This window comes from Manacus vitellinus, unplaced genomic scaffold, assembly GCF_001715985.3.
Source record: "Manacus vitellinus isolate BGI_N305 unplaced genomic scaffold, ASM171598v3 scaffold_0_pilon, whole genome shotgun sequence".
Taxonomy (NCBI): domain Eukaryota; kingdom Metazoa; phylum Chordata; class Aves; order Passeriformes; family Pipridae; genus Manacus; species Manacus vitellinus.
In genome coordinates, this window is record NW_021938789.1 from 33,603,175 (window position 1) to 33,623,878 (window position 20,704).

Genomic DNA, 20,704 nt, shown 5'->3' on the forward strand with positions numbered 1-20,704 from the left:
TTGGCAATTTAAATGAACAGGATCTTTTCTGAATTTTCACAGATTATGATAAGGAGGGCATTTGACATAGACTATGTGGAGTTTCTCATTTACATCTCTTTCTGAGCTATGGGTAACCTATATTCTTGTAAACTTTCAAAGAATACCCAAAAGAGAAAACACAAAATAATGGGAATGTTTTTGAAGCAGGGATCACAGATATTTGTGAGGGGGAGAATTTCTTATCATTTAGTCACTTCACAAGTGGCTAGAAAAGTGTGGCTCAGTGAAGATGATTGTTTTAAAGGGAGTGGAGAAAGAATGAGTGAATTACTTTGTGAAAAAAAGAGATCAACTTTAGTGGGTTTGTTCCAGAGGAAGAATAAAGACCAGCAGATTTAGTTTTGTTTTTTGAGCATTTATTTTTACTTACATTATCAGTACCCAGAATAGCAGGTACCATGTTATGAATCAGTATAAATGCATTTTTATGTCCTTTAAGTTTAAAAAACTTAATTGCAGCAGTGAGCAAAAGTACAGTATTTTATGTGTCAGGTGGTTAGAAGTCGGTGTTAGATGTTTCTTGGCTTATCAGAACTTTTGTTCACATAACTGCAACCATTGCAGGGCAGCTGGACACTCAGTGCTGATGTACCAAGAGCTTAGTAATATAAACCACTAGGAAAAATGGTGCATCTGAACAGAAACCTGATAAGAAACTATACACAATTGTCCCTGATTCATTGGTATGGAGATTTCTGAGCACTCCTGAGAGCAGGCTTCTTGGGTAGAAGCAAGCTCCATACATACAGACACCTTAATTATTGCAGCACTTGCTCACCAGTCAGAAACCAGACTGGTTCCCAGGATGTTCAGGGATTTGAATCTAAACTTCTGATTACTTCCTTGGCCACCTACAGAGAAACCTACTGTCTAGCCTTCTTACTGAAGTTGTAGATTCATGTAGCCACATGGAACAAGTATTCAGGAAGATTCCTTTTGTGAACATCCAACTGTAGCTATCCATTCTGGTTTTTATGCTATGTAGTGAATCTTAAATGGCAGATACAGTCCCTGGGAAAAGAAACAAAAGTATGAGATTCTTCTTTTTCGGAACATCCCCATCAGATTGCTGAGGTAGGCTCTTTCTTGTTAATGCTCTGATTTTTATTTATGAATTTCAGATTGTTAGCTGCACAATGATTCATTTTCTTTTTGAAATTAAAAGGTGTTTATTCTTAGTATGTATGTTACATAATAAGATAGGGATGTCTTGTTACATATCCACAGCAGTGTGGATTCAAACCATCTGTGGCTGAGGATAGTCTGTATGTACAGATGCAAATTTTGAATGCTGATCACTGTACAATTTAGGCAAAAAATAACCATTATCACTGTTAACTGTAATTAAACATTTATCTGGATTCCATGCTAGCTGACAACATCAGCTGAGTGTTTAGGTGTTCTGCCTTGTTGTCCTCCCTACTGTTACTAGAAATTGTGGTGCTGGGATTCTGCTCATATCTTTAGACCCAACACACTTCTCAATGAGAAATCCTGCTTTAGAAGGTGAGAAATCGTCATCTTTCGAAATGGAGAAGTAAAGACATTGATGATCTTTAGGTATCTTCAGGAATTGTGTGGCTTATCAAAGCAGGTAAATATGAGTCATTCCCTCCAAGGGGTCTGCCTAGGGTTATAACATAGGCATTTGACCTATTTATTAATATTTTAGTTAAAATATTTCAGATAATTTAAATATTTTTCTCCCTCTGTTGTCAAAAAATGAAAACTTTGTAGACAAAGGAGTCAGTCAGACTTGCATTTTAAATTACAGGAACTAAACTACTCGTGGGATACACAAAGCATAGCTGAAGTTTCAGTAAGTGCAAACACAATATCTAGCTGGTTCTTATTTTGCCCATCAGAAATGAATCAAAACTCTGGAGGAAGGAAATGGAGTTTAAGTCTGAAAACTTTGTCCTTAACCTTTTTTCTCCCTTTCATTTTACTAGGAGTGGAAAATTAGGAATATGTCAGAGTGCACTTAGAAGATTGTGGAATGATGATAATTTACTGTGGCTTCTGCCACAGAACTCCTGTTAAGAGTATTCCTGTGTTATGTCTTACTAGTCTTTATTTCCTTTTGTATTCCCAATAAAAATTATGTTCTGGCTAATGTCTGTTTTCGGGAGCACTAGCTGTAAATTAACTTACAGAAGAGATGATGAGAAGCTTTTCTTAATTGCTTTTCCAAATTTGAATTATAAATGAATAAATCTATTAGTAATAATTGAATCAATTTTTTGAATATTAATTGCTTCCTTAGCATGTGAGAAGAACAAATCCATATTCATCTATAAAAGTCCCTAATTACGTTCTATAATTTTTCAGCAGAGCATCTTATTTGGCATTTGCAATATAAGTTCTTAGAGAAATAATAGATGTTTAAAAGCATTTTATACTTTGGAAGTGCATTTTGTAACAGTGGTATTTTTCTATTTGTTGGAATTTAATTAACATGATATTTCTTATTATTGTTGCCAGATATATGGACACATGGCATAAAGGCAAATAACCTATTGCAAGCTTAGTGTCCTGAATATTAAAAGCTATGTAAAGCTGAACATTATCAAGTTGTTAAAGCTAAGATCAGACCTACATCTTAAGAAGCTGTTTGTATGACATTCTAGGAATTCAGCTGATACAGTAATAAAGAGATGATTTCTGGCAAACCTTAATAAAGACATGATTTCTGACAAGCCTTACATAACTGTATTGCTCATGTCTGGAGTCTCCTCACCATAGTAGAAACCTTCACCAATTTTCAATAGCAGTGTAATTGAGCTGTACAGTCAATGTTTTCACTTCAATTATGGGGAAAAAAAGGCCCTAACTTTCATAATTATGACAATATTTTAGTAAATGTGAATTCGATAAAAAATTGGATTGATGCCTATTTTGTGCTAAAGACAATAGCTCTGGAAATACATCAATCCCACAGTGGGATTTGTCACTTGTTATGTTTTTGGTGTGAACATTGTACTGTTTCAAAGATGCTTATTTTAGCAGAAATGGAAAGAAATATGTGGTGTCGTCAGTGCAAGTCTGCGTACTGTAAGTGAGCTGACATAAAGCAGCCACATCTTGTCAAGGATAGCTAGGAGATGTAGTAAAGAAGTAAAGAATTAATGCCATGTATTTCCTGATATAACTGAGTTACATGCTTAGAGGAAATCAATGGTACTTTTTCTGGAATAAATTTATTCATTTTCATCATAGTTTAAGATCAGACATATAGTCAGCTATGTCCCTGCATTGTAAGGGGAATCCAGTTCTTCCCCAGCATGAAGAACTTCAGACTATGGTTTTGAAAAATGTCTTTCTTGTGGTTTAATCTTTATTTCCCATGAAAATTGTCCATTGGTCAGTTCCAAGAATCAAGTAAAACTGGCTTTAAAAAAAGGGCAAGTAATTTCCCTGCTTTTGTAAATATCTAATTATTGTAGTCCTTTCAAAACTGGGAAAATAGCTAATGCGATCCATAAGTTTGCCATTTTTAAAAAACAGGTTAAAAATAAAAACAGAAGATCATGCAAAGTAGATTAGTGAAATGTACATCCTATGTACTTTATAGCATGGGGTTGACTACAGCATGTGATACTCAAAGAAAAAAAAAAAAAGAAAGAAGTGCTTTTTACATCTTCTATCAGCATTTCTTTCTGTGTTTTTATCCTCTGTGTTGCTAAGTGTTAGTCCAGGAAGCCATTGACCCTTCAGTTAATTAACTTTTTTGCCTTCCAAAAATCTGCATTTTTGTATCAGTGGTTTATTTGGTCTCGCCCTTGCTGTTATAAGATGGTTTCACAACAAAAATATTGGAAAAAGGGAGGTCACATGACACAGATAAGATGAGGAAAAGGGCTTCTCTAGGGAGTTTGTGGCTGAGAGAGAGCAAGTCCATCAGGTCAGAGAGTGATAATGTGAGTTAGTGTCAATGGTAAGACCATGAGTGTTGAACATGCCTTTGAATATAAAGATGGTCTTGTGATTTGGGCACCTGTGGCTCTGGTGGCTTACTCACCCTTCTTAGATAGTAGCCCTAGACACAGTCCCATAGCCATTCTTGCTATATAATGATTATATACCTCACCTGAGGTGATCAAGAGTTACATGCAGGACATGATAACCATTGAGTCAGCAAATACTAAAAGATTACATTGGTTCTGTAAGAACTGATTGTGTGTCCTGGTTTCCATTTGACCTTCATATTGTCCTAAAGGCAAAGTATGAAAGTACCATCGCTTGCTTGCAAAGTTGGGTTCTGCCTGTAACATTTTGCCAAAATGTAACATATTACCAAAACCATGTTGTATGGCTCGCTAAATTTTGATGTAATTGTCAAAACACACCTTCAGTCTTGGGAAAAGAAATAACCTTTTCAGTGGGAATGGTTTCATGATCTTCCCCATTCACCCTTTTTCCTGAAACCTGTTTTCTGCTTGATATTGAACTCAGCATCCTTATATTCCAGATTTCTCTTGCTTATGTTTCATTGACCTATTCGCTTTTGCAAAGCAGTTACCTGAAGATAGGCCATATTCCAGTATTGCTACCCTAGTGTCTCCAACCAGGGAACATTTGGGGGAGAGGTACTTGGACAAGTACCTTAAGTTATTATCTCTTTAGTTTTACTAAGGGCTGGCATTACGTTCTGCCTGACTTTAAGCAGGGGAAGTATTTGACGTGGAATCTAAAGTAAATTGAAGGAGGATACTGAATATGCTCTCATTAATTTTGACTCCAACTCTGTTATCCTAGTTCAGTATTTTTTTTTTGCTGTGCTTGCTTCCTATTTGTATAGAGTTGTTGTAATTGGATTTATTCTGGATTACTTGTTGTGTTTTTATGGCTGACTTGCTGTAAAGTAAAAAGAAGAATACATCTTTTCATATGTCTTATGCTGTAATTAACAAAATGCTACTTTTCTGTCTGCATTGAATTATTACCGTATTAATTATTCCATCACTTTTCTACTCTGTTGATAATCTTGTGTATTTGTTTTGCTCAGCTGAATATGTTATTAAGAGGGAAATAAAACTGAAGATGTCACTGCTCAGACTATATTTAATCATACTCAGCACTGCAACCTCATGCATCAAAACTGCAGCTAATGATCAGCTTGGTTCTTGTTTTCTGGGTACTTGCCCAGTTAGCGGTCTTATGTTAGTATCCTCTGGCAGGTCAAATAAAGATGTGATTAGAAGCTTACTTTTGATAATGAAGAATAGAAGAAACAACATTTTTGTTCAGAAAATGTATATGCAAATAAATGCTCTCAGGCACATGGTGTGATTCTTAGGGTGCAGGGATAAGAGTCAATGATCCTTGTGGGTCCCTTCCAACTCAGAATGTTCTGTGATTCTGTGATATTTTATAAGCAGATGTAAAAAATGAGAAATTTCTGAAATATAACTGAATACTGGGCAGTAACATGCTAAAGTGAAGAACACAGGGAAACAGAATTCTAATTGTTTATAACTTTCTTCCTTGATAAAAAAAGGATTCTGATAGGGATAAAAAAAATTAGTGTTGGAATATTTAGATCTACCTGAAAGACACTGTGGAGATGGGAGAAGGCAGAAGTTGATCATTTCTAGTGAGAACTTAAATTGGCAGATGTTTTTCTATATTACAGTCATGTAGGCATGGCTACTCAAGAAGAATGCAAATTTAGTAATAAGCAACAAACAAAATTATTACATTCTTTTAGTACAGCCAGAAATCACTATTTTTAGCTGAAATTGTCCTTGAAAAATGAGTATGGAGGATTCCTAAAGGACCACTACAAAAAGAACCCCTCTAAAACTCACAAAGCAGAAATAGAGGCCTAGAAGCAAGTACAATTTATATATAAAGACAGTCATACCAATCACTTGCCTGCATATTTTACTTTTACTAAAATCTCATCTGAGTAATAATTTCTCAGTAAATTCAGTGCCACTGTTCACCACTTAATGCTGAGTAGGAAGAACCCAGTTGTATCTTAGTAAACAGTTAAGGGAAAATGCTTTCAAGTTGGAAATACCAGTGTTTGGGGATTACAGTCAGAGAGTGGCAATTGTTAAAAGAATATAGCAGTGAGTAGTTTCTTACCAATACAACAGCTGCATTTTTTTCCTGGTGACAGTCAGCTGCTTGCAGTGCAGCATGCTGTACAAGCAGCAGGCCAACCCCCTCCACAACCTTGGTAGGTTTTTTGTGTGGTGTTTCTTGTTTTAATTGCATGTTTCTAGATAATTGTTAACAAATTTCTAAAACTATTTTTAGCTTTAGATCCGGCTAAAGATCCATGTTTGAAGATGAAATGTAGTCGCCATAAAGTCTGTGTTGCACAGGATCAACAAACTGCTGTTTGCATTAGTCACCGAAGGCTTACGCACAGGTAAATACTTCAAAAGTTAATCCTGTAGACATTTTTTATAGTGTTCATGACTGACTTTTAAACCATAAATCCATTATAATTAGTTTAGTTACTTAAACACATATAAGAAGAGTAGAGGTGGATTTTAGGAGTAATTATCTATGCATAGTTTGATTATAATGTTTAATATTTGATTTTTTCAATAGGCTGGTAAACTAGAAGGGGTACATATTTAAATATTGCAAACTTCTGGTACAAATACATTTACGGAAATACCCACTGTGCCAGTAGCAAAATAAAGTGATTATGATAATGTCCTGCTGCTGTACATTACTTTGACATCATCACTTCTTATACAAAGCTAGAGAACTTGAAACTGCCTCTTAAAGTGTAGGTAGCAGCCTCATACAGTGCAAGTTGTTTGAGGCTGGGGTTTTTCCCCCCTTTTTTCTCTTCTGCTGTACATTCCAATTTTATTTGCATACTGACCTGGTTAAATATAAGGAGAAAATACATGATAATATACTTTTGTAGCTTTATCTGGGGCAGAAATATGAATATGTAGGTCCTGAACTGTACATTTAGTTGTGTCATGATTTTTGTGTGCTGAGAAGATGGAGTCAAGTTGCACTTTGGCTTGAGATTATTGGGTTTTTTTGCACTTCCTTGTGCCAAATGAGCCATAGTAGAATGGCTAAATTTCGATAACTTGGTTTAACTGTCTGCTACAGTGCTCAGTAGGGGCTGAAAAGATGTAAGGGAAATAAAAGACTTCCTTGTCTGTTGGAAGAGGATTATTTCAAGTACAGTTTCATCAATGATGTAAGAAATGTTGTTCTGAGTGTCTAGTTATGTTAAATACATCCATCTGGAGCTTTTCAAACAAGCAAGATAGTACCTAATCAAAGGAAAGGTTTAAACTGTTCTTAATCTGCAGCTGAAGTTAATAACAAAAAACTTGACAGTATTTGCAGAGTTACACTGTTTATATTAAACAATCTCAGTGTAGAACTAGGCATTTTAGTTTGATAAAATACTATATAAGTTGCAAGAACTATCGGACAAAACTAGGTAGTCTAATTTCAACTGCACGTGAAGTGTCAGGAATATGTCAGTGTTAACTGTCCAAGAAAACACAATAATTTGAAATTTCTAAGAGTCATTGAAAACAGTGGAAAAAATGACATCTCCAAGTTAAGTATACATGCAATAGATGAGGACTGAAAACTTTTTTAGCTTAGATGAAGGTATGTACTGTGGTTGCATTAAGAAACTTTTTGACATCAGTCTTCATCCCTGTATTATTCCTCCCACAGTTCTTGGTACTCTTTTAGAAAGGTAGTATTTTAAGAGGTAAAACTTGTCTGAATATAATACAGTAGATAATGTGAAACTTTGGAATGGCACCAACTTGGTGATTGTAAAAAACACTGTAAGTCTAGTCTTGTAAGCTAGATGAAGCCAAGACAGGGATTTCCCAAGCTTAGATCTTCCTGTTCCCCTAGATTATCACATACAAGGAGAAATAATTTGCTTTGTTCTTTCTTTCTAAAAAGGTTTTCTTCATGCAGTCTCTGACCTTACTGTATATGGTGGGATAAGAGTATGAATAGCATATACACAAGCAGTCATGTCTGCTGGATCTGTTTACTGCTATTAATTTCTTTAGCCCAACATGCTATTCCTTTGCTGGTATCTAGAGTTTGTATATTGATTTTCAACAGAGCCATCTGTTTTTCAGAGTTCCCAAAGGACTACTCCACTCTTTATAAGTCTTGATAAAAATTTGATAAGAATGGTTATATTATCAACTGTCCAGTTATATTATCTACCTGTATCCATTTCTAACATATCAGTTGTGCACAATCTGTTGGGAATAAATATTTGCAAAATATAATCCCAGTAATTTTTCCTTTTTGCTTAGTTAGTGTGTGTGCACACGTGGTGTTCTTCAAAGATTGGATAATGTAAATAAGTAAGAAAAGACAGCTGGAGGTGTTTTCTGGAAAAACAGTTGAGACCTTTTTGATGGATTACTGGGAACTCTTCATAGAAAAGAACTTGCCCGTAGATTTCAGTTTGGACATATTTGCTGTATAGATCCATAGATGTTCCAGAGATTATTCCCAAGACTCTTGTGCAGAAAAAGTATTTTTAAGCCTGTGAATTGATACAGTGTCAAAGACAATCCTCAAGAGGCAGACAGGGAAGAGTAGACTTTGCATACCTCCAAGATAAATAAAAAGTTTATGGGCACCTTTGAACTACTCTGGAGAAAGAAGCATGAAGTACAGTTACAACTGAATAGATTTTTCTGGGCTGTCATCAAGTTGAAATGCTGAGATTTATAGTAAAATTATCTATTATTAGTAGCAGCATTCCCAAGCAGTCCTGTTACCTGGTTCATAAACTTCTGTATATAAATTCTGTTACCTTTTTTAGGTAATTGCATAAATACAGAGGTTACTAACGAGTGAACTCTGATAACTGTATCAAGTGGAGAAATCGATTTAGTAATTTGTTGCTTGTAAGAAATCGACTTGCAGAAGAAAACAGGTAGGCGTAGACATTGTTGTTCAGTCCATGCTCCCAGGTGTTCTTATCTGTGCAGTACAATCTCCAAACTATTGTAGCCCTATATGGATTGCTGAGGGCAGTACCACATAGTGAAGCATGGGTGGATGTCCCAGCCATCTGCAAGGCTGTTAGTGACATGATATGACAAGGTCCCCGTAGGATTAATTAATGTGAACAGCACACTTTATTGATGATTCTACTTGTGTTTTCAGAACTATTAACCTTTTTATTAGCTTGAGGATCTCAGCACTGTGATCTTGCTGCAGTGTGCTTGCCTTTGAATGGTTTCAAAACTGGCTACTACATATCACTGCCCTTTTCATGGAGTTATGTGGCAGACAAGCCTATGGTTTTGCTGTTTCCTCAGTTTCCATGACAGCTGAGATCATGGTCTTCCCTCAGTTTAATCTCAAGGCTCATTTCCTTTTCTGGTAGACTGCCAAGATGGCAAGTTCTCTTCTAGCACAATTCTGCAGTGCCATAGCATTCCCAGACAAGAGTTTCCTTTATGTACTGTCCTGGAAAGACTGAATAGTATTTGACAAAAAGGTGAAATAAGTGTTGTAGATCATTGGTCATGAGAGTAGTTTGGAGTACCAGAGCTTTAGAAATTATGGGGGGCATGCTTAAAGGCGGAAGATTTTTGTTGGTAGCAGATAGCATCTCTGCTGGCTCTAACTGTGGTGAAAACTGTGTTCTGTGTGCTACCCTCTTAGCACTCTTCTTTCATCCTATGAAAGAAAGAGGATGTACTTGAGGAGGGGAAAACATGCAGGATGTATATATAGATGTTATTTATCCAAGTACTTCCATGTGGATTGCTGTGGGAAAGGAGTAGCTGCCTGCACTAGACTGTATCATAAACAGGTAATTCAAACTATGGTGTAAAATAGAATTTTTCTTTGCTTCTTTTAAATTTGGGAGTTTGTCATCAACTTTTCCTTTGGCTAAATGGTGTTCTTCTATACCTTTGTACTTTCCAGTTTATTGGTTAAGTGATAGGCTTTAGGGGGGGAAAAAACCTGTAAAGACTCTGTACATGAAACAGTGAAATGCTTTGGAGTATACCTCATTCAAATACTGATACAACTTGTAGAATATTGGAAAACTAATACTGGGATATGTTGATGTGAATGTTATGGTCACAGGCAGAATATTCATGATACTAAGAGAAATTGTCTACTTTTTGTATATGCTGAGCAACAGGTGGTAAAGATAAATCCTTTAATCTTCATGTACTTCTTATTGAGAAGTACATGTTGAGAACTCTTGTTGAGTTCTTTCCTTTTGAGCAAGGAAAGAAGGGATATGTGCTGACACCACAACATGTAGGAGCTCATTAGGGCCATGGAAGATGGTAGCTAAGCAGGCTTAGGAAAGTGGAAAAGTTAATTCAGCAGCAAGGTATCACAGATTTTCAGGTCCTGATGAATAGTGTGTTAACCTTTTCTTAGATTTGAAACAGACTATTATAATATTAATTGACACATACTGTAATTTTCAATAAGACTAATATTCTGTGAATCGTAGGCTACTGTAGGAAACAAAGCAGTGTATAGGTGAAGTTCTAATTAAGTTCTGAAAATGAAGTAGTTGTGAAACAGTTTTGAGCCAAAGATCGTGCTCCAGGGAAAGCCAAGCACGTTTGATATATTAGAACCCAGTGACTAATATTGTACTTACTGAACCTAGTAGAATCTGAGAAAACAGTCTCTTCTTCTGTAAGTACAAAAAAAGTACTGCATAAAATTGATTTGATACCTGAAATCAGTCAATCCTTAGAGGCATTAAATTATTCAATGCATTAAAGGTGTGTGGACTTTTTCTAGGCACATGTAGATCTGTCTCTTTTAGGAATTCCCCACCAGAGATAATGCCCCCTACCCCCATTGTGAAGGTCCTGCTGTGCTCTTACGACTTTAGGTAAAATGTGCCAATCAACAATACAGTTTCCTGCTACAGCAGAAATAGATTGCATTTGTGTCTGCCATGTTATATCCACAGCATGTTAAGATGGAGTAGGAGTGTTTAAAGACTTGACAGCTCTTACTTGTGTAAGGACGCTGAACTTCCTTTTTCTTCCCATTGGATTTTTTACCTTCTCCAATCATTTATTCTTAGGTTTCAGAGTAGGAAGCAATTGTAACACAATTTAGGCATTTTATATCCAGTTTTTATTTCATGTATTAAGTATAGGAAATCTGTAGGGAATTAGAAATAGGGGATCATTGCTTTTGTAGAACATCTCTTCATTTATGATTTACTTTCTTTCTCTTTGCAGATTATACCTTTTATGCCTTACAGTCATTTATAGTCCTTTCTCTATCTTGTTTTTGTGCTGGTTTTTTCCTTCTTTATGATAGCAGCTTATACCTATGTCATTTTAATAATGTAGGGATGGTGTTCATAAGAAGAATATAATTTCCTTGTGTAGAAGTGCACATCTTTTTGGATGTTCTTTATGAGTAACTGATTCCCAGTAAATATTAACAGATTCTGATGATACTAGCAATTCTAAAATGCCCCACCCTATTTTATTAAGGTTAAGGTAGGAGAGAAAACTTAATCATGGTAAAAACATTTCAGTTACAGATGATGATCACCTGGAAAATGAGAATTCACTAGTCATGAGTAGAGAGTAATAATAAGAAAGCATTTATTTCAGTTAAAAGTAAGAAACAAAAAAATATAGTGGCTCTTCTATTAGAGCTCCACAACACGGGTTCCAGAGAAGTGTGCAGAATGGACATCTATAAGTTGCACAGCTGGGTAGAAGGTGAGCAGTATAGAGGGCCTAATGATAAAGAGTTCACTCTCTAAGAATTAGTGACTTAATCTTAAGAGTTCTGTGAAATGAAGTTAAATTTAGTGACAATGGTCCCCTGCCCCAAGCCTGTGTGTAATAGGACCTGAATTTACTGATTAATAAAAATTTTCTAGTATTTTTGCTTGTGGGCTCAGTCTTCAAATTACCACAGTTTCACTATTAAAGTGTATTAAGGAGCGTCACTTTATTATAGACTCACAGAAGCTGATAGTGGTAAAGATGTTACATCACCTTATTTAATTTATTAAGGTAGAGGAGTTGGATAGCTTGATAGATTTTGTGCTAGCACTTGATCTTGTTACAGCTTCCTTTAGGGTTTTGAGTTAAGTGACATTTTAAAGTGCTGATTTGGTTCAAATAATTGGTCGACTAGACCATTATTTTGCCTCGGACTCCTACCCTCTTGCAGTTTCTCTGAAAAATGTGGAAAACCATTCTAATGCATTATTATATGAGGTAGATTAACAGAAATTCTTCCATAGATGGGTTCATCTTAGTATTATAACTTGAGGAAAACTTTACATCTCAGCTTGGAAGTGATGAGTGTTGGGCTCTGAAGCATTAGATGGATTAGCCTGGATGATGTGACAGAAGCTCAGAGTAACACTGATTCTACTGAAAAGCAAGCCAAAACCTGTTCTGTTTCCATGGATGTGGGTACTGCATGGCTAAGATTATACTCCCAAGCATAACAAGTGACAAAGTCCAAAAATATGAGAGACCTGTTTGAATAAAAATGCACATATGGACACGTGCATACATACGTACACATACATACATATGAATAAATATGTACACATGCCTATGTATTCTTTTTGTTCATATTGTATGGATACATGTATTCTAGATTTTCAAAATATCATACTTTGGACTATGAGGTACAATAAAAGAAAGAGGTTTTTCAATTTGTTACCAGTAAGTTTTTGATTAAAAGAAGGGGAAAAAAAGCTGTAATTACAAATCTGTAGTTATATTAAATAGTGTGAGCAGTTTTGAAAGAGAGTCAGAACTGACATGGAAGATTCATTTGGTTAGAAAGAAAGGAAAAGAAGAAGAAGGAACAGTATAGCTTTGTAACTTTTCTGTATCTTTAGGTGCTGCAATGCTTTATCATGATTAAAAAAAACAAACAGCCTTTCAAAAAACTGAAGCAAAAAAAAAGGACTTGCTTTGAGCAGATTTTGTGAAAGTTGCAAACACCACTATTTAGGATGTCATCATTTCACATTATAATGCTGCTGAAGAAGGCCAGCTGGTGCAGTTAAGTCCCTTATTGGAAATTTTAGTCTGATTCATTACTGTGATTTGTAGTTGTACACAGAAGCACTTAATCATTCTTATCCTCCAAGCTCTATTGAATCTACTGAAGGCTTTCTGGTTCTTTGCATAATTTGTGCTGCCAGTCTGCCAACTTGGCAGTGTTTCAAGCTTGTTGCATTATCTTTGTTTGTTTGCACAGGAAGTGTTGCTGCACGTAGGCTGAATTTATAGTAATCCTTTTGTAAAAGGCTAATGAGCAACACTACTTCGTTCACAATGCTGACATTATATAGCTTTGATTAGTCCAATTATTGTGTAACTATGCATTGTGATCATACTTACACTCTACAAAGTACTGAAAAGGAAATTTGCTTAGCTGTAGCTTAATTGAACTTGCTGAGAAAATAATTAGGACTCTTATGGACTTAAGAGAGGTGCAAGTTTGAATATTTTGGAGATTTTTATATGCTATGCAATTTAATAAAGTAAGAAAACAAAGGTTCTTTTTTACTCTCTGTTTCGTTTCATCGGAAAAGGAAAAAGGTGACTAACACTATGCATCATACGTTTTGCATATGTTGTGAAGGTCTGTTCATTTTAGTGGGGAGTTATGGATACACAGCTAGAGGAAAACAGGGTCCTCTAATGGAATTAATTCTCTCTATACAGAACTTTTGCTAACACTAGTGGAAGATACATATGTAAATTGCATTGTATGTTGCAGTACCAGTGTTGTCCATATCAGCCTTAAAATTTATTAAGGTTGTAACTTAGACTCAAAAATTGCTGTCCTTAAGAAATTAAGAAAAAAAACCTGCCCCACTCAACGTTTGTCTGTAGAAATATAAAATATGAATATTTTCATGTTTGGAGATTTTTTTCTTAGTATGTAATATATGTTTTGTAGTAGGTCAAAGCAAACTTTAAATAAAGGAGACTTAAACAGAGCTTCTCTATCTTATTTATTAGCAAAACACGTGTTTTCCACAATACTTTTCCAATTCAAAATTCATGATATGCCTTTTTTTAAGGCAAATATGGAGTCCTATGCTGGACTAATTCATATGGACTTCAATTAATTTAGTAAGTCCTGTGCCTACTCATGTTCTACCTGTTCCAGTGCTTGTTCAAATTCTCAGTTTCCTGCACTGGATAATCAGTTGGCATGATGAATTTTCTGTGATCATGGGTGTCCTACTTTCTACAGTGAGATTCTAAATTAGGATTTAGGGGTTTTTAAGGAAAACGGATACCTGCTGAAATATTTGTTTTTGTCTTGCTGACAGTGGCTGAAGGCGCTCTCAGTTGTACCACCCACTAAAAAGCAGTGAGTTAGGACACTTTTGTCATAAACTAGATCATAGGAAAGGATGTGATGTTTTATCTAGGAAAGCATTGCTCTTAAAGTGTACAATTTTTATGCAATCCTGGGGGATGTTAATGTGCTGTTCTGTTAATAAAAAATGTTATGTTAGCTTTCGTTGTGTTTTTGTTTTAAAATGGTCTTTTCCCTTACAGTATTCCTGTGAATATACTTAAAAAGATTGCCTTTTTGTTAAAAAATTAAGAATGATGCAGGCAGTGCTTATTATAAATGATTTCTCTGTCCTTAACTGTAAAGTCGTGATTATAGTCCATAGCAATAAGAAGCATTATGTACTACTATAAACATGGAAATAATACAAAATTATAAGAATAAAATCTTTAAATATTCCTTCAGTAGAAAAATTAGGCAAAGTCAATTCCAGAAGAGTTCAATGCCCCTTCTTAAAAATACCTGTCAAGCTTGTAGTTTGTTTGTATAGTGCTTAAAAAACTTGCTACCAGTATCAGTTTTCAGTGTACTTTATTAGAATAAATTATCTATTTCAAATTAGCTGATGCAAACATTTGTAATCAGGAATTTGTTGTTGAGTTGTGTGTTTACAGGGTTTTTTTTGTGTTTCAGTGTTACTGAAATACTCTTAACACTGGGTAATACAATATAATATATTATATAATATAAATACAATAGAACTTCAGGATGCTTGTATGTGGAGGGTTCTTTTACAGGTTTTAAAATTTAAATCTGATTATAAATAGGTGATTTGATTACTACTTAGCATCAGTTCTTATGTGTTTCATGTTATTTGAAGGTTTTGGTTCATAAGTTGTGTTTAGAGGTTCAGAATATATCTGTTGTATTTCTTACATACCAGTGGTGGGAAAACTGTAAAGTGTGTGAAAATGAGTAGGAGTAGTGTTTAGGGAACAGAAAGGGTTGTACTAATTTCCATTTGTATAGAACAATACACTTAAGGTTTACAATGTTGAAAAATACATTAATTGTAGTAGCTGGAGATGTTTGTCATCATGAAGTGAAATATTTGCACATATTGCTACTTTACAGTAAAATGGATTACTGCTTTTGGAAATGAAATAGTGTACGTAGGATAGTGAAGGCATGTCAGGAGTCACTAAATGTTTGTCTTTGTTACATGGTCAATAATATAAGGGGTTTTGGTTTTATAAAATGCTTTATAAATGCTGTAGTCTGCTAGAAGAGAACAGTAATACTTTACTTAGAGGTATGACTTTTTCCACAGGCTACTATATATTCTATATGAGATCCTTTTTGCCTAAAAAATGCATCTTTTTTTTTCTATATTATGTCAAATGCTACATATTGGAACACTTACACCATACAAATACTTTTCCTAAAACTCTTATGCACTTTCTGCATTTCTGTAGTAGTAGTAACAATAATAATAATAAATTCTTAAAATAACACTATAGTTAAGGCTGGATTTAAAGCTTCCTAAATCTGCGGCATCCACTTCCTTAATTCAGGCAATATTTATCCAGTGGTTTTGGGGATGCTTTGGCTTTATTGTACATGGGCAGATTATCCACAAGATGCATGGTACTGTACATTCTATGTCCGGAATTCTCAGACAAATACTCTAATTCTGTGTAGACAAAACTTCTAGGTGAGGCAAAGAAGAGATTGTACCTGAGGAGATCTGCAGTCACAATAGCTGTGACTCCAGCATGTTCTGGTTCAATTCCTTTGAAGGAGACTTTTGTCAAATACAGACCTTCAATGATATATTTGAACATCCACAGGCAGGTAAACTTTGGAGGTAAAATTTATATAAGCATTTTATAGTAGTAGAGTGTTGGTTTTTATGGGATTGCAGAAGTGCACAGAATTCAGGATATATCATAATTTTGTAGATTGACTGTTACCTGAAGATGCAGGTACAATAGCAATAGATGAATATCTACTTTGTAACACTTTTCTAATAGACACAGACTTGCAACTCCTAGACTGTTCCACAAAGTAATAAAAAGCAGACAAACATAATAAACAAAAACCACCCCTAAGCAAACTAAAAAAACCACACAGAAAAAGAAGTCTCAATTTTCTCCGCTAACTAAAGGAGTAGAGCGATTAACAGACCACTGAACTGGTTCATAGCACCTATGGATCAAGCCATCCAAAATTATCATCTTGGGGCATATGTAGTAATCAACACTTAATTTTCACTGTAATTTAAAGTTATTTAATTCTTGATGTTTTCAATCATGAAAGTGCATGAGGACATAATTTTTCTGTTCTGTTTTCCAATTTTTATCCTTTTCCCTTAGCTGTAGATTATTTTAATTCAGAGCCTAAAATAACAAGTGTTGTAAAATACAGCTTTTTGAACCTTAGAAATAATGCCTCTGGAAAAGATGTGTCACAGAGGAATATACCTAGGTGGGCTTTTTCTTACCAGAGAGCTCCATGTGTGTGAAAATTTAAAATAATTGCCTTTATTGTAATTCAGAGATTACTTCATTTCATGATCAGCTGAAGATCTGGGCACCTAAAAAAAAAAATGCTTGGACTTCTTGAAGAACTCGTTCCCCTTGCCTTTGTCTTCACCACTTGCCCATTCATTTCCAGTTAATGTTTATTGTACCAAGATTTGCATACTTATGAAAGCTAATTTTGATCCTGAGATTCAACCCTAGTTATGTTCTAAGCTTTTTCTACTGGGCTTTTTTTTTTTAGAGATAGTCCCAGACATCATCTCCTCTTCAACCCCAAACTCATTGGTGCAAGGAAGAGGCAAATAAGAGAAAAGATTATTTCAGGAGGTTTAAGCTGGGTAGTAGAGTGATAAACATATGACTACAGGAAAGTGATATCCTGAGGATATCAGTGACTGATTTTTCACCTTTGGGGCATTCTACTAGGATCTCTAAAGGGTATGAAGTTACAGCCAAGATGATCTGGATGATCTTAGATATCATAAAACAAACTTGCATGTTAGGAATTAGGATGTGAGGGCTTGCTGTTCCCTTATTCATTATTATAGCTAGAGCTGGAGACCTCTGTACTCTCTACATTTCTTATCCATGAAATTCCTTCAGAGAGAACCAACAATAGCAACACTTCTAGCATGACTTTAGCCCTTTTCCTTACAGATTTAATGTTTCTGGAAAACTGAATTTCTTTCATATTCTAGAGGTGTACGGACATCTAGAAGTTATATGACATCATATAACCATTTACTTCAAAGTAGAAATGCTGGAGGTTTTTTACCTACACTACAATATTTTTGTCATGCTCTAATTCACCTCTCCTATCTTCAAATTGTAGAACAAGGTAATTTCTGTTAGAATCAATTATGTCTATATGTTCAAATGAGAAGCAAACACAAAGTGTCATTATGAAGGACTTGGAAAACTTATGCAAATGCAGTACTTATAAAAACAAACAAAACTTGAAAATTTGTAAAGAATGGTAAAGAGAATAGTCTGTAAATGTTAAGAAATCATTTTGAGTGAGGTCTCACAGTTTATTTAATAATGGTATTATATAAGGCCACCTTGAGAGAGGACACATACCAGAAACACTTTATAGCTGTTAAAAATATGATCAAAGACACGAAGAGGCTTTTGGATGAAAAGACACTGGAAAATGGTCACTTAGCTTAAAGTTAACTTAGTAAAAAGGACTATGACAGGAATTTATTTCTGTAATCATTGCTCAGTTAGTTTCATTTACCCCCTGATAATGATGGAAAGGGGAGAATGCATGAGGCAGCAGATTCTAAACAAATTTTAGGAACCTGTTTAATTTTGAAAGACTACTGCCACAGAGCTCTTGGTTCACATTGTGCTTAAAAGGAAGGTTGAGAAATGTGTGTGGAGAGCTACAATCCTCTAAGCTAGCATACAGGTAGGACAGCTAATTTTTCTGGCATGTAGCAAAACTATTCTTGGCAATAGAGTTGTAAATTTTGCCTCTGATCACTTTCCTGTTAAATTCCTTTTAGCTGTTCTTTTCCAGCTGCTGTCTAAAAGGAAGTTCTTTATTTGATCAGCAGACTGGATACTAGTCCAATTAGATACCACATTTACTCTCTTACCAAAATAATTCAGATATGAAAAGATAGAGTAATTTATATATGCCTGAACCTATAAAGATTGTAATAAAAATAAAATTTGAGGTAACTATGAAGCAGAGAGGGAAAAATGTCACTGGAAAAAGTAGCACTGTCTGCTCTCAGGAGTTTTAAAATTTAAAAAAAAAAAAAAAAATTCTTCTCTTGTGAAAGCAGATGCTTTCCCAAGCAAATTATGAAATGCTTTTTCTGCCCCACAGTGAGGCAGAAAATATGTTTCCATTTATGTCATCTCCCAATAGATTACTTTTATCTTCCCCATGTAACCACAGTCTTTTTGTCACTCTTAGTGCATTTCAACTTGGGGATTTCTAGGCTGAATTTATGGTTGGTCTTCTAAAGCAAAGTATTTGGAAACGTTCAGCTCTGAGGCTGAGTGGTGAATTTGTTGTTTTGCAGTCATGACTTTGAAGTTAGTAATCTAAATCACAATAAATGTTGTGTTACCAGTTTGCAAAATACCAGGGGTGCCCAGCTGAGGCACCAGCAAAGGCCCCAGTTGTATGAAAATGTAGACCCTCTAGGAGCAACTGAGCAGAGCAAAAGCTGAGGCCTTACATGTCTTATTTTTCAGTTTTTCTGAGCAGCTTGAAATAATTTTTGAAATATTCAGAGAACTTTCCAAATTCTGCATGATTCAGAAGGAAGAAGTCAAAGTTTAAGTAAAGCCCTAAAAGCTGAACCACAATTCTCTTGATGTCACCATCACGTAAATACTGGTTATTGCTATTTTACCTTTTAGAGGATGTTTTTATTTCTTTAGGATTTGCTCCTTTGGCATTTTTCCTGTAGTTTTATATATTCATTTTGTCTCTCTTCAAATAATTCTTCTCCATTTTCATATGTTACTTTTCTCCACCACAGTTGTTCATGTTTTCACTCAGCCTGACTTAATGTTAACAGAGTCATGTCTGAAACCTGAAATAAGTCCTGGTAAGAGATGCTTTATAATGACTTGAATGGAGAAGGAATAGATTATGTATTATCCTGTTGGTACCACTTCGTGGAACTCACATTAGAGTAATTTAAGGAAGGGAGAAAGAAAAGGTAAGAAAGAGCCTATACTGAGGATGTTTATGAACATTAATAGGAAAAAAATCAAATCAAAATAGGAACATTACCAACTTTCTTAATAGCAGAAGAACAAGGTATATCTAGCTTTTTGGCTACCAGACTATTTTGTGGAATTGAGTTTCGGTTTTTTAAAAGACAGAATGGGAAATATAATTCTGACATAAAACAGAATTTTTGTCATGCTAGACTAAATACTGTGAGACAACATTACAGTAGTTAGTAAAACTTCTTTTAGTGGTATTCCTGACTATTTGTTTTTCAGTGATGTACTAGTACAGATATTTCATCATGGATATTTCTGTTTTATATTAAATTTTCATCTTTAAAATGATCTATTTATATGTGTGAATTAGCAGACTAGAAAACCTCACAATTTAAATCTCTTTGATTTTCTTACTTCAGGCAATAGCACAAATAATCGTTTATGTTTTAAAAATAACTTTATTTGTAGATGCCAATGAAAATAGCTTTGCTTTTTTTTAAACTGGTTTATTTCCAATACATCAATAGCCCTGTCTGTCTCTGTGAGTTTAATATATCTATGACAAAATCAGGTGAATAAGTAAAACCAACTATGAATTAATTTAAATTGCAACTTTTTCAAGCTGTAAAAGTCCATACATACAGTATATCAAAAATGCTAAATTATTTCCTAACTACAAAGGGAACTTTTTTTTTTTTGTTCCAGTCAGACTCACTGTTGACAATCCTTGGATTTAATCAGAGAGGTAAAAGAGTATTACAAATTAAAACTAGATTTTGAGGAACAACAGTACTGTTGCAAAATGTGATTGAGTTTTGAAGAATAAGGGCAAACACAAGTAATATGCAGCCAAAATGGAGGCTGCATGAGTGTTACTCTACCTTTTAGTAAGTTTGGCTGGTACAATGCTTTGTTGAACTAGGTTTTATATTTATCAGTTTTCCCCATGAAGTTTATCAAAACAGGTTTTGATACTCATTCAGTGAATTTCTGCATATTTGGCAGTATGACTAACCACAGTGTTACAGACCTGTTGCACAGTGAATGTGTAATAGAAATGGTACTCCTTGATGGTTTGGGTTTGTTGTGCACATGCACCAGTTTCACTGCCTAGGTGAACTCTGGGATGAGTTACCTATATG

At 34.9% G+C, this 20,704-nt stretch overlaps 1 protein-coding gene across 4 annotated transcripts in view; it reads left to right on the plus strand.

Moving 5' to 3' along the window:
- Positions 1-20,704, plus strand: part of SPOCK3 (SPARC (osteonectin), cwcv and kazal like domains proteoglycan 3) — a 177,904-nt gene that overhangs the window by 77,088 nt on the left and 80,112 nt on the right. For all 4 annotated transcript variants that reach the window (XM_018071059.1, XM_018071069.1, XM_018071053.1 and 1 more), the window contains one exon: positions 6,310-6,424. In XM_018071059.1, the coding sequence (XP_017926548.1) occupies positions 6,342-6,424 (83 nt within the window). In that variant the 5' untranslated portion in view covers positions 6,310-6,341. The remainder of the gene's footprint in view (positions 1-6,309; positions 6,425-20,704) is intronic.